Source organism: Scleropages formosus, chromosome 25 (assembly GCF_900964775.1).
Source record: "Scleropages formosus chromosome 25, fSclFor1.1, whole genome shotgun sequence".
Classification (NCBI taxonomy): Eukaryota; Metazoa; Chordata; class Actinopteri; order Osteoglossiformes; family Osteoglossidae; genus Scleropages; species Scleropages formosus.
Window position 1 is genome coordinate 6300153 of NC_041830.1, and position 14824 is coordinate 6314976.

At 41.8% G+C, this 14824-nt stretch overlaps 1 protein-coding gene across 13 annotated transcripts in view; it reads right to left on the reverse strand.

Annotated features, from left to right (window-relative positions):
* Positions 1–14533, reverse strand: part of LOC108928242 (SRC kinase signaling inhibitor 1-like) — a 151979-nt gene extending 137446 nt beyond the window's left edge. For all 13 annotated transcript variants that reach the window (XM_029249224.1, XM_029249223.1, XM_029249221.1 and 10 more), the window contains exon 1: positions 14168–14533. In XM_029249224.1, coding sequence (XP_029105057.1) covers positions 14168–14186 — 19 coding nt within the window. In that variant the 5' untranslated portion in view covers positions 14187–14533. The remainder of the gene's footprint in view (positions 1–14167) is intronic.
* Between the last annotated feature and the right edge of the window lie 291 nt (positions 14534–14824).

Genomic DNA, 14824 nt, shown 5'->3' on the forward strand with positions numbered 1-14824 from the left:
CTTATTAATAAGTCAGTGTGAGCGCTATGCATTTGCAAACTATATGCCATCAGTTTAATGTAAAAACTGGATAATATTAATTTGTGAGGTGCTGGGAGCTGACAAAGTGCTTCCCAATTGCAATATGTTCCATATGATATAAGTATTTTTCAGCCGCATGCTGTCTGTGTCACTTATTGCTACTCATTGGTGCCCAAACACTATGTGAAACAATGATCTTCTCTTTCATCGTTAAACACAGCTTTTTTTAGGTTACTACATCTTCAATTGGTCGTCAGTGCAAATAAGTTTATAAAGTACTTACATAAAGAATTATGTGGAACTGTTTGTAGGAATAAGGTGTACCAAAGCACAAGAAACTAATACTTTTGTTTACTAAGAATTTCATTTTCATGAGATGATGGATACTTTTTCATTAGCCAAATGTTCCTAATATTGTTTTCAAGGATTCAAAACGTCATACCGTGCAGTTGTACATACTGTATTATAGTTCAAAATAAACAAACTTTTAGAATGAATCCAACAGAGAAATATTTCAATCATGTTTTCTACAAAACATTCAACTTTATGGACGGCTCTAATCAGAAGGCCACAGGGTGCCTGTCATTCTTCAGCTGAAATCCACCCCTTGTTGCATGTGCAGCTCAGTTTTTTAATCATTTATTCACAAAGAATCCCATTCTCCTGTTTAATCGACCCCATCCAGAACCGAGAACGCCCCATCTCTCCGTAAGGAGGGGGATCCCTGTGCTATTGATCACTCTGCACCACATACACTGCTGAAGGAAACACCAGTATCTTTCACTGAGTGGCTACATCACTGAATGACCAGGCACACAGAGGCACCTCTCTGATAACTCAGTAAAAAATATTAAAAATATATTTCAAGAGCTAAGCAATTCATATTTCAAATCTTCTTAATCCAGTTGTCTCTAATAAAATTTGACCAGTAAGTTACACTACTGAGTAATATCATGGAATTCTCCGCTCAATACTATAAAATCTGAAACGAGTGAGACCATCTCACATATCCACTGCTGAAAAACAGAGCATATAATGAAACTGCTAAAGCACCAACTGCTCCCTGGGGACAAGGACCCGCCAGTAATTCCAGCCTTCATTAATCTTTTAAGCTGCATACCTGGGCTGGCAAGAGAGAATTATGAGCAGAGTGTTATATTGCAATTTGGAATACTGTGAGCCACAGCAATGCTGAGCAGCCCAATCCAGGTAGGCCACATTCCCCCTGCCTCCACGGATCCGCTCTCCACCAAACCTCTGAAAATGCAGATTTTCTGTGATGTTGATGCATGAGGTCTGTAAGAACAGAGGTACACAGAGGTGGCAGAGATGTATTAAGAACCCAGGGATACACTTTGTCCACCTGGTCCCGCACCAACTCCAACAGTTATAATGAACCACCGTGGCAGTGAGGAAATCTGTTCATTTTTCCATCCATGTCTTCACCATGCCACCAGACCACCACTCGGAATATGTTCAAGGCAAGAACAGAAATGGTAAAGGACAAAAACGCCTGCTTGGATTCAAGTCCTGCTGGCTACTGGTGTGAGCGGCACGGCAGCTGGTGCTGCTGTAAACCTGCAAAGGAAACAATTGTCTGTATTGATTTATTGTGTTCCAGTGTGTGAATCTGTTCAGCGGGATTTTGAATCATACCCCTCTGTTGTCTTAGCTGTCCCTGCGCTGTCATTTTGAAAACCTTCCTGCAGTGGTGTTGAATCACAAATAAAGAAACAAACAGAGAAATAATACTGCACTTAGATATGTTTCTACCATTCCACATATTTTCACCTTATGTTTAAATCAATTTCCACAGTGTGCCAAGTAGGGGAAAAAAAATGAAAAATCACACCCATACTTGTGTCAACCAGTAGCTGGTTATCACGCTCTTCACTGACACACAGCTCACATAGGAGAGCAAATAATAGACTAAGGCACTTTTGCTAAGCTTAAGCAATAAGCAAATCATAGGCTTCCAGTGTATATCAACACTGGCTCATGGGTCGGCAGAGCAGAAGAAGTGGGCTAACAAAATCCCTCCCTTCTCAAGCAGAACAATGTTTGTTATAATTTAACAGCACAGAATCATGCCAGATGATGCCAAAAAACCAGTCCCCAATGAAGGAAGAAGAGGGGATGAGTCTTTATCTCAGCTAAACAACTCCAGACAAAGCGATCCTCTTTACCGGCTATGTCCTTGGAGCCATAGAGCAGCCTAGTTTGATGCAGAAGGGTAAAACTGAGTGCACAAAGTGTACTGTTGGCTGTTTATACCTCAGAGGAATTATTTGATTTTGCCTTTGAAAGGGTTTGGGGTATTTTTTGTATGAGACACATCCTCCCAATTGATTTGTCAAAGGATGCAGTCTTTTACGGCAAACTTTTAATCCAAACGGAAACATCCCCTTAACACAAAACACAAGTGGTATTAAATTGGGGGGGGGGGGGGGGGGGGGGGGGGGTGTCACAGATTCAGCAGGCACTGTGCCGCCTTAAAAAAAATTGCAGTAATCACAGTGTCAATGGTTCAAGTTCTTTGCATAGAGAACAACAGCAGGGACAGGACTTTCCACTTCCCCATAAAAAGGAATGACACCGCAAGGTGCATAAATGACAGAAAGAGGAAGGAAAGATTGCAGTTATCTTGCCCTGCCTACATACTGGGTGAGATGTTCAGCACATCCAAGTAGGTGCTCACCTCACACACTTACACCGCCCCCTACTTTTCTGAGCATGCCAGACTCATCTCTTATTATTATTCCCTGATCGATCAGTGGAACCTTTAATTTTCCATAAAAGACCAAAACTCTTGTTCCCAAATACCCACAGAGCTGTGGGAGGAATACAAAATTGTGTTGGGAATTTCTGTGTTCCTGGGATGGGGACAGAGGCAAGGGGAGCTATTTTAACCCCAGTGGATGGAGCCATAATGAGCTGAAATACTTAACTGTTCTACTCCATTTATTCTGCTCTTCTGCAGTTTTCTCCAGCAGGAGAGTGCATTGTGCCCATGCCCAGTTGCAGCAAACCCTCTGCATTTGAATATGGTTGAAACAGCAGGTTCCACAGTCTCTCATAGCTGAGTAATTACTAGAAAAAATAAAACCATCACTCGCTCACCAAGGTTACAGCAGCAGGCAATACACACTGACTCTCTAGCCAGTGCTCTCAGCTTGCAACCGCAACATACATGTGTGTTGACTGAGTGACATCAAGGTTTTTGCAAAGGAAATGCATAGAACTGTACACACCATCCATGGGGACGAGGAATCTAGGAACAGATGAATCTTCAGTCATTTTCATCCCAATCTTTCTTTAGAAAAAAGCTGAACTGCTGCAGACATTCCCGACTGAAGAGAGCCGTGTGACAGCAGGGACAGGGAAAACAGACTTGACTCAACATTACAGCAGCAGTATGCTTGCTCCATGTTTCCCGCTTATGCAGTAAGCTGAGAAAGTCTAGACAGTGCTGGGTGAAACACTCACATCGCTTCAACAGCACGAGAGCTGTCATTCACCCTTGCAGTCACATCTGTCAAAGGTGCTTGAACTGAAACATATGCAAAGGATTATCATACATGCTCAGTAAACACAGTTTTTGTGTTCCATACACAAATATATAGACAGAATAAACAACCACAGTTTATGGTCTGCTGCTTGAACCAGTGTGTGTTTTCTTTTTTAAGAGATAACGGTGATTGATGTAAGGTAGTGCAGACTATGCCAAAAAACGGAAAGACATGTGTTGGTTGCTAACATGAGAATAAAATGCAAGGGCATAGTGTAAAGAGGGAATTCCTCATCTCAAGGTCATCCACAGAAGGTCGCCAGCATTCCCACACAGGAGAGCGAAACCACTGAGAAAATCTCTGCTCTTCACACTCGGGACAACAAGAATGAGGAGTGGTTAACCGCTTGGTCTTGTAGCCAAAAGGCTGCAAAGCTTCAGCAAGCGCCCATATGTTGTACAGGCCTTTAATGCGCCTAATTTGAATTGCCATAGTTAAAATAAGCAGCTATACAATAAGGAAAAACTGTTCTAAGGTAGGGACAACATTTTTAAGAAACTGAATAAATCATAAATTAACATGACAGGTCACAAATCCACTGTCTTTTCTAGCCTATTTCACCTTTACGGGAGTTTTATTTGTGGCCTTCGGAAGCGATGCAAGTAGAACAAATACATAACTTTCAACCTTGCAGATCTCCACAAAGATTTGCTAAATGCAGCTTTGTCCCAGTTATCACTGGCGTGAATGCCCTATGCTCTACCTTGTGTTCTACTTTATAAAAATGTGTTCTGTTATGGCAAGCAAGAGATAAAAAGTAAAAAAGGCAAAGAAAAACAATACAGTCCAGATTCCAGTGAGAATAACTGTCTGTGCACACATCTGTGTAAATGTTGCATCACAAACACATATCAGGGCAGGACAGTGTCTCCATTCATGTCATTATAAAGAAATAAAGTGTATGTAGGATTATGCATAACTACTACACATATGTATGATATTACATAAGAAAAAATTAACATACTTGTTGATATTGATCTGCATCCAAATTAAAAAATAAAACAAACCCCTACATTTCCAACATTGAAATTCATTACCATTTGCCATCTGACCTTTCTCTGCTGAATACAAGGCAAGCTTCATGTAAACGAGGTACACCTGACATAAGTTAAATTTCAAGCAGGCAGATGAATATTTGCATTAAAGCTTCATTTACTACATATGTTCAGCATTAATGGGGCAAGCTGTTTACAGCATATTACATCAGGTTCTATTCTTAATTTTGAGAGCCACAATAAAAGCTAGCTAGAGAAATCTACACCATTGCATGAACCAGATAATATGCCTGACCCACTTGCTAGAGAAATGTTCACATGATTAACCATCTTCACAATTTATTATTAACAAAAACAGGACCTCCCCTTCTCCAGTTGCTGTTTATGCAGCATCTGTGTTAGCAGACATAAATTATAAAATTGTTTAGAACAGATCTCCAATAAATGTTTGACAGGAAAATCTTCAGCTACTCTTCATGCCCTAAATAAATACTTTTACTCAAATAATAAATACGGAAATTTCTGTCCATGTGACGCAACAGTCCAGCACCGGATATTATGTTAATGTCAACTGGTGGAGCAACACACAGCAAGTCTGAATACCCTGGCCATCATGTGTCCCTCAGGCAAACACTGCCATGGGGGCTTCAGGTCAAAAACAGTGAATGACAAATGACCAGGTCTGAACTACACTGGAAAGTCCAAATAACTCCCTTGAGAAGCCCTCTGAAGAATTAAAAACGTGACATTTGCAAAGAAGGTAATGTAAAAATGTAAGTTAAAACTGTTGACCGAACACATATGTAACAGTGTTACTTTTTTAATACTGTTTGAGCAAGTAACAAAGAGATGGGAAAGTTTTTCATGAATGCATCATATTTTTTACAGTCATCCTTAATTAACTAGAAGAGGATGCACATTTTCATAACCATAACTGTTCTATATAAAAATTGCTGAGTCCCATTTGTTTCACAAACACCCCTGCCCTCCTCCTCTAAAATGGGTGTTTAAACATGTATTTATTTATGTCTTTGATATTTCATGTGTGGAGGCATTTCATCAATTAACAGTACAGTTCTGTGCTGGAAGAAGGAAGAGAAATAGAACCAGGCTACTCTTGATGTTGCTGACTGGCATGTTGCAAACGGATAAATCTTTGTGTACAGCTCAATAAATTGGTAATTATCCCAGGGAAGAGAGTGGGGGGGGGGGGCACGGGGAACTTGCCTGCTTTGTATTCTTCAGTGGCATGGCACTTCCTGTATCTTGAGAATGAAAACAGGGCTGGAGGTGAAGAAGAGAGAGTTGACAAGTGGTCTCATTATTTTTTAAGCTCGCCATTTCAATTTCCTCTCAAGGAAATGCATTTCCTTGACTGCTGTGCTGGACTGATGTCTGGAAGGAGTATGGCAACTTCCAGCAGCATTTACAGTACCTTTAATTTGTTGCCAGTATTCCGCAGGACCCCAAAAATTTATGACAAACTAGAATTAAACTTCAACAGTAAAAGGTCCCACCAAACAAAGTATTAAAAAACCCAATTAATTTAATCTTTCATGAAAGTTAAATCTTGATTCAATTCTGTCATAAATTCCTTCCTCTGGTACAGTAACTTTTTCATACTTTTCCCTTGATGTGTAAATAACCTATGAACACAGAGGAAAACGCCAAAACAGGGTTTGCATTTATTTGTACACTCAACAAGCTGCAGAGAGGTGCAGACAATAGGGAAATGCAGACACTTTAAGAAGTTAATATAAAATCTGACTTTGTACTTGAGTATACTGCTTATTTTACTCAATCTTTCACAACAATACTGTAACCAGAAGGATGCTCTGGTACTCAGAGGAACCTCAATGAAAAATGTACAAAATTCTATTTTTTGCCTCTATATTAATAACTCATACTAACTTGAGACTAAACAATAAATAAACCCCCCTTCATGAATATGCGCTCAGACCAATGAAGACCTCCATCTCAGACAACACAGAGCCGGACCTGTTGAAGCTTATGACTGAAGCTACAATGCAGTAATATAAGCGTATTCCACACGAGGTGCACTTACTCATTGCCCCAGAACAATTGTGTAATATGCTGCATTATGACCAAACAAATGCTGAGCTTTCTGGGAGCTGCAGGTAAAGAGCACATGCTGTTAATCTGAGCTGTGTGTAGAACGAGGTGTGGCCCCTCACCAGCGGTGTGCTTTGTCGATGCCAGCAGTTGGTACACTGCAAGCGTTCTCACACCAGGAGGAAGAAAGAGTGCCAGATCTGCCTCTGCTTAGGTGTGATATTTCCAGGTCTTTTGCTGTTATTTATGCTAAAGGAAAGATTGTCCCTAACGCAGTGTTGAATTAAGGAAGAATTAAAACAAATGTGAACAGCAGGTAGCATAGCGGCAAGCCAAAGCGCTGCATTCAAAGGATCTGGGTGTAAATCCTTGCTTCTGCTGTACTACCCTTGAGCAGAGTACTTTCTCCAAATTGCTCCAGTAAAATTACTATAAATGGGAAAATTGTCATTTCCTTTGAAGAGCATTAGCTAAATAAATAAATGTGGTGCCCAATGCAAAAAAGAAGAGAACGGCAGTAACAGTATGCATACCGTTATCTCATTTTTTCTGTTTGTCCACTGTTCCAATTAGAATGCCCTTCATTATAAATAATCACATTTAGCTGTCACCGCCCACTTTCCCAATTGCTCAGCCCTCATTGGCTGCGAGGACCAAGGACAGCATCAACAGCAGTGCGGCGGTACATCATAATGCTGTTAAAACAAACACCCTCAGGCCTGCACATTCATCTACTCTCCAACAACTATGCAAGCGTCCGATCTGCCACTGTGCGAGATAAACACAAGAAAACCTACTACAAGTAGGAAACTAATTAACTGTAAAAATGCAGATGTTAACTGTGCCTCAATTAGTGTGAATGCATTTTTTATGGTAACTAGGCATTAATAACCTTCTCCAAATTACAGAAGTAGAAGCGAATAATTACGTAGCTTGACAGTGATGATATCTAATAACGAACCGGGTCCTGAGAGTTGCTGTTGCAATGACTGGAGAAATATCAGGATTTAACCATTTGCAGCAGCTTATTCTTCTTCACAGCACCGCCATTTGCAAACTGTGTTGATTCCCATACAAAATACTCCAAATCTGAATGAGCTGGGACTGAGGGAAAGTAAGACAAATAGGCAGAAATAATAATGACAGATTGTTATCGTAGTCTCACTATGAAAACTGAATGCTGCAGGGCTTGGCTTTAGATTTTCCTTCATCTCTCACAGCCCCCACTCTGTAAGTTGTGCAAGGTAACAAGGGTGGGGAATTGATGTCTGCAGCAGTAGAGGGTCCCAAAGGTCCCTGGGCCAGAAATACACAGGTTGAGGTATGATCATACACAGGGGAACCCTTTCACCCCTGACTTCAGCACTGCAGAGCACCTATTCACTCAGACATGTGATAACAGGCTAAAGGCCCAGGTACCTTTAAACTGGACCTAACAGAGACCAGCATCTGCACACAAGAGACTCGCTCATCACAACCCAGTCTAGACAAGTGCTTTTCCTTTGACAAGAGGTGAACAAGTGCAGCACTCAAGGAGCTCTCAAGCCAATAATAAACTGTTCCGCAGTTAAAAGCTATATTGGTGAGTCAATTTCCGGGTGCTGTCAGCACTGGTGATCGTAAGGTGTGATTTAAAGGGGAAGCAGGCAGCTTCAGCCCCATCATCTACAGGTCTCCAGAGGAAGAGTCTCTAGGAGTCTCACACCTCTGATGCAACCATACCCATGTGACAGCCTCCAATTACTCATCCCTCTTAACTGCCAGGCCTGTTAACTCCCTTTACCCTTTAAAATACACACAGCCAATGTCACCATAGCGCTCGTCCCAGATGCAGAACACACCAGCATTGAAAAACTGTTTAGCTGACTGACTGTTAAACTTTTCTTGCAGATATGTTCAGCTGACCATCTAACTACTGTCTTTTTGGTGGAAAGAGACTAAATAAAATTTCAAGCAGGGCTTACATGTAACCAATTATGATGATGCTTTCTAATAAACCATATTTAGTATAAACACAAATAGTTAGCCATCTTTGATGAATTTGAATATAAACGTGTTTTTCCTACTTATTTCACAAGGCTTACAACATGATGGGTAACTGGAGAAAAATCAATTGTTATTCACATGATACTCTATCATGCAGTATAGTTACATAGGAGAACTAAAAATTCTCTTATCACACAGGTACACAATAATTATGTAAGTTCTCATTATCTTGTGTTTAACTGAGTAACAGAAATTCTTTGCTTCCTGTGTATATCACCCTCAAAATAAAAGTAGCAGGAAAATGTTCTAATTTCACTATCCATTCATAATGGAAAGCAAATGATCTGTTAATATAATCAGTTTGAAAAACAAAAGCACTTCATTCAAACATTACAAAAACAAGATTGAAAACATCTCGCAGAAGGGCTGTCATGGCCTTGACAAAAGCATCAAGCATCAATAACCTTCAATTAAACCTCAGGCTCATCTCCTATCCTTTCATAAACAAGCCATTTACCAGTTTGCAACAAAATACAAAGATGTGCATATTAAAAAACCGTGAAACCATCAAGCCAGAATTCACTCTTGAGTCACAGGATACTTTACTTTTGGTAATTCCTATGATAAATAACACTTGGCTGTTTTATTACGCTTTAGTAATAGGAGCCCTATGCGACAGAAAAGTCTACTGGCCAAAGTTATAAATGGCCTTTCATTTGCATGTTTAAAATCAAGTTTTAACACCTCATATTTTCTTCTACTTTCATACTTTGAATAAAGCCGTTGCTGCTTCTGCCCATGTTACTTTCTGTCCAGCTGTCTGTCTCCCTGCGTCTGTCTACTTGAAGAATGTTTGAAAAACCCTAATATATCCATTTGACTGCCTCTCACTTCTTTAAAGTGCTGACTTCACCAGTCTGAGATGTAAAAGCCTTTGTCGCTGCACTGGCTATCGTTTATCAACTGACAATCAACTGGTGATCAGACAAAGGAGGCCAGATGGCAGCATGACCAGTGCAGAAACTGACTGTTATGCACTATACTTTTTTTTTATAACTGCATATGGTTAGAATGCATAGTAATGGTGGGCAGCCAATTGGCCTTAGGCTCCTGTACCAGCCTTTGGAGTTTTGTTTCCTCTTCTCCCTTGTCTTCTGGCCTTTTCTCCTACGCTTGTCTCTTAAGATGCACCTTGATTGTTATTACAGTTGCTCGCTTGCATGTTTGTCATTGTTATTGTCAATATTGTTCTGAGCATGCGACACAAAAGTTATTTGAACTCAATGTCCAATTGAAATTTCTCTTGACCCCTTAAAAAGGGAGTATTTCATTTTGCTATTGTTCTGAGGAGGACAAATTCAGTATGATTCCCCCACCTCACTGAAAGTAAAAAATTTCAAATAAAGATAGGCGGCACGGTGGCACAGCAAGTAGCACTGTTGTCTCACAGCACCTGGATGGTGCGAGAGGACTTGGTTTCGATCTCTGCTTACTGTTTGTGGAGTTTGCACGATTAGCCTTTGTCTGAGTGGGTTTCCTCCCACAGTCCAAAGACATACTGTTCAAGTAGATTACTCATCCATAGTGTGTTTCACTGATGTATGGATGAGTGGCCCATTGTCAGTTGTGTATACAGCAGCGTAAGTCCCCTTGGGTGAATAAAGTGTGGGCCGAAAACACTACATAGTTTTCACTGGAAGTCCTTTAGGGAAAAAAGCATTTGCTAAATGAAGTAATGTACTGTACATATGAAACAGACCAAGATAGTTGAATGATTTTTGAAACTTGCGAAAGCTCTTCAAAGTCTAAGTAAGAAACTGAGGGCAGCAGTCCTCCAGCATGGAGAACTATGACAGTCCCAGAGTGAAGGCTGACACCATTCAGCAGCACACTTCACATCTCGCCAAACCCCTCCTGTGTCAATGGTGAAGCTGCAGCTGCACTGACCCCCCTGGAGCAGCTCTCCTACTAGCAGGTTAATTTAGTTCAGAAGCCCCCCACCCTTCATATCTCCCTCCCCAGCGCAGCCAACAGCGCTGTATGCTGCTGTACATCATGCCGTCATCGGCAGCCAATCGGACGATATAGCCTTGTGCGCACAAACTCCAGCAGGCGATGAGTTTGGCAGAGTACACTGTGCGCACACACATGAACACAATTTTGTATTTACACAGTTCCCATACATGCAAGAAACCATTCCACATTTTCCAATCAGAAGCTCACCAAAACACAGACAAATCTCACTACAAAGGAATAAACACTAAAAAATATACACACCAAAACATCATACATACATATTGATATCATCATATCTGCCTGTGTACACTCAAAGGACATTGCAGGTGTTTTATAGCTTTTCTAGACAGACTTGTGACTTCAGTGAAAAGCAGCCTATATATTTCTATCAAAAATCATCTTCAGATCTCTATTCCAACGCGAACCTTGGAATAAAAGGCTTTGAAAGCCCAGAGAAGCACTGCAGTTACCAACCCAGCATTTCTGTCATATTCTGTCACAGACTCTGCAGACAAGGGGTATAATTAAATTTCCCGCTTTCAACTCCGAGTCCCTGCAATTCAAGAATATTTCCATTAGCCAGATAAGGCCAATATCTGCTAATACGGAATGCTAAACATAAAAATAATTTACAATACAATATTTTCACAGCACTGATATGATACCACATTGTGCTTTCCAACATTTTTTGTGTCTGCAATTTCCTGCAAATATATCCCTGTATTGTCTTCTAGCTTTCATCTGCATTTTACAGTTTTCATAATCATTTCAATTATTTTTTAATTTCTAAATACAATTTAAAACAATGCAAGACAAACTGTAACTCTAAACAATATAAAATTGTACAGGGCATGATTAAAAAACATGATTTGAAATACCAAAATCAATTAAAATTATGATTTAACCACTTCACTACACAAGAGATTGTACAAATTATAATACTTCATATCTGTGTTACTGTAATACTTGAAATGTTTGCAGTACTGAGGATAAGGAAACGCATATAATATAGAGTACTCACAATGGACTACTGAGCAAAATTTCAGCCTGAACAATTCTTTTTTTTTTCCTACATGTCGAAGTTGCAAGGCAAAGAATCAGCCATAAATGGTGATTTATTTATTAAGAGTGGGAAAACCAGTTAGGGCAGGTCTACAGGGAAGGTGCCCAGATGAAAGAATCTGCAAAGATGACAGTAACCTTGACAATGCAGCGGATCTCTCACTCATCCTGAGACAGGACTCATGCCTTTGCATTAACCTGAGCCATCTTTGATGACCTTGGAAAAAAGTGCAGGCTTGGCAGAGAAGCGAGGTCACTTATGACAGTACATCGATGCCATGTGAGAAATGCTCAGAGCCTGGCCAGACCAAAGCTGTGTGGACCAGTCCCACTCTGCCCCCCTATCCAGTATCATCAAATGTTATCAGCAACCTGCCACCCTCAGTCAGCTGCATCAAAGGCAATAAATCCAATAAGTTAAAGACCACACTGGTGATAGCAGTCAAGACTATCCCAAAAAAGACAGGAAATGAATATGGAAACACCTCACGCGGCAGGGAAAGACAGGGCTGATTGCGTACCAATCAGGCACGGAGATGACTTCAGGCTGTTAGAGAGAGCCAGTGGAGACAGTTGGTCTCAAAGACACCACAGCCAGCGCCACTCAGTCATAATCAGGTTTCTCTAAAGGGTCCTATTCACCACTTTGTGAGCTTGTGAATGCTCTCATTTCCCTTTCCGGAACTCGTCATCACTGATCCTTTCACCTCCCGCAGGTGTTCATTAGACAGACGTTTGCGTTTATTTCACTCTGGATAAACATCATTATACATAATCTCATATTTTTAATTGACCTCGCTTCTGACACTAGTTATGTTGCATGGGAGGAATGTTGTCTAATTCCTTTGCCAACCATAAAAATAATCCTTAAAATCTTCTGCTCTTTATTTTTCCTAAAACATAAGCTTTCATTTCCAAGACACTTGCTTTAAGATGTATTTCTACTTTGCAGGACACTTATGTTAAAGAAACTTATAGCCATTAACATGATTATGGTTTTACATTATGATCACATTAAAATTACACTAATCGTTCTTTCTTCTGGAGTTTGATTCCTGCTTAGGGTGCTTTGCAATGGACTGGCATCCCATCCTAGGTGTGTCCCCTCCCCCTCCAGCCTTGTGCCCTGTGTCGCTGGGTTAGGCTCCGGTTCACCACGACACCACTTGAGACAAGCGGTTTCAGACAGTGTGTGCGTGTGTCTGTGTGTTTCTTCTTCTACAGAAGTATTGTATTCTTTAGAGCTTTCTGCTCTCATCTTTAACACCTTCTCTTCCTATCTACTGACTCATCCACACTTCTGCTCATGTACAGCATTTCTGCTCAGAACACCTCCACCTCTTTATCAGTCCTTATCACGACCTTCCACTGCACATGACAATGTTTTCTGCAGCAACAAGACTGTGTCCAGGTGACAGGTGTGTGCTTCCCATAGGGAGGTAGCAGCCTCTACTCCCTCCTTCCCTCCCTCCCTCCCTCCCTCTCTTTCCTCTCGGTTCATTTGCCCTCGCATCCAGCCCACTCTATTTCCACCAAGCCCCGCCGTGTGTCCCTGTCATTTCTCCAGAGTTCCCCAGCATTCCCCACATCTCTTGTGTCCTTCAGCGCTGCATCAGCTAGCATCTCTCTCTGCATTTGTACTCTGCAGTGCCTTCGTACAGAAGACTGTAGCCACCTTGCTCCACACACCTGCACACTTTACCCTGTTAGCCATTTCATGGCATTTGAGGGCTCCATCAACTCAGCCAGATTCCTATGAAAAAAGAACTCCCTGCTTCCCTCCAGCGACACACAGCCTGGGCGTCCGTCCGCTTTCCTGGATGCATAAAGGAAGTCCACAAGGAAACCTGTCAAGGCACATCCATCACTGCCTCATCTGGCCCCTACTCTGCTATCTGGTCCTGCTCCCGATGTGTCAGACAGACACTTGCTCCTTGAGGCTTCCCCAAGCGGCAACACGGTCTCTTCCCCACATTCCTCTCCACACATACAGACACACACACATACAGACACACACACACAAACACACACACACAAACACACACACACACACACACACACACACACACACACACACCATACATCCTCCCTGTCCTTTCCATTTCTCCACAGACCAGCACATAAAAGCGGTTATGGTTTGCCTTATGCACACAAAGTGCTTGCACTTGCATCAGCACCAGACCCCTTTGAGCACTCCAGTTCCATTATGCATGCGCAAACACACACACACACACACACACACACACACACACACACACACCAGCATTCCATACCATGCTGCACAGGTTCCCCTCGCTTTAGCTTGAACACAGTATAAAAAAGCATGAGCATTATTTCAAACTCCAGCAAAGCACATTAACCTCCCACCCCCCCACCCCCACATCACCCCAACACATACAGAAGAACTGACAGCCAGCAGTTGGAAAACACGCAAATTAAAAATACCTGCTACTAAAGTATGCATGGAGATAGAGTTGACATGCCTTGGGATGGTGCATTTCCCATTCTGCAACACGAAGCACTTGTGTTGTGCGTAATATTGTTTTTTTTTCCTCCTCCTCCTCCTCTCTCCTGTCTCTTTCCTTTCACACTGTGCTTGTCTTTCCTCAGACTGCTGCTGCTCCTATTTGCTCCTTTCCTCCTTCCGTCCTCCTTCCTTTCTTTCCTCCTCTTTCTCCTCCCAGCCCGGATCCTCGTTTGCTATGGCTCTTGTCCAGCGGCACTGTGACACCATACGCGCACCCGTGAGTGCGCGTACGTCGTTAGCATCCGTGCTTATGCCTCAGAGTGTGTGCAGGGGAGCTGTTCAGCACAGCTAAGGATGAAAAAAAAATTAGCTCATGTTAGATTAATGCATTCTGCTCCCCCCCCCGCCTCCTTTCCATCTCCGCTCTTAAAGGGACAGAAAATCTCTGCATTGCTGCAAGCCAGATTGACATCGTTCAAGCAGCGAGATATAATGGTAACTGAGGGAATTCCACGGGGCTGACACCCTTAAAGGTCACAGAAAGGAGAATAAAGTACCAGGGCATGCACATAGAAGCATGCTCTAAGGACTCCATCTAGTCTATGAAGTCCTTGTTGTATGGGCCAGAACATCAA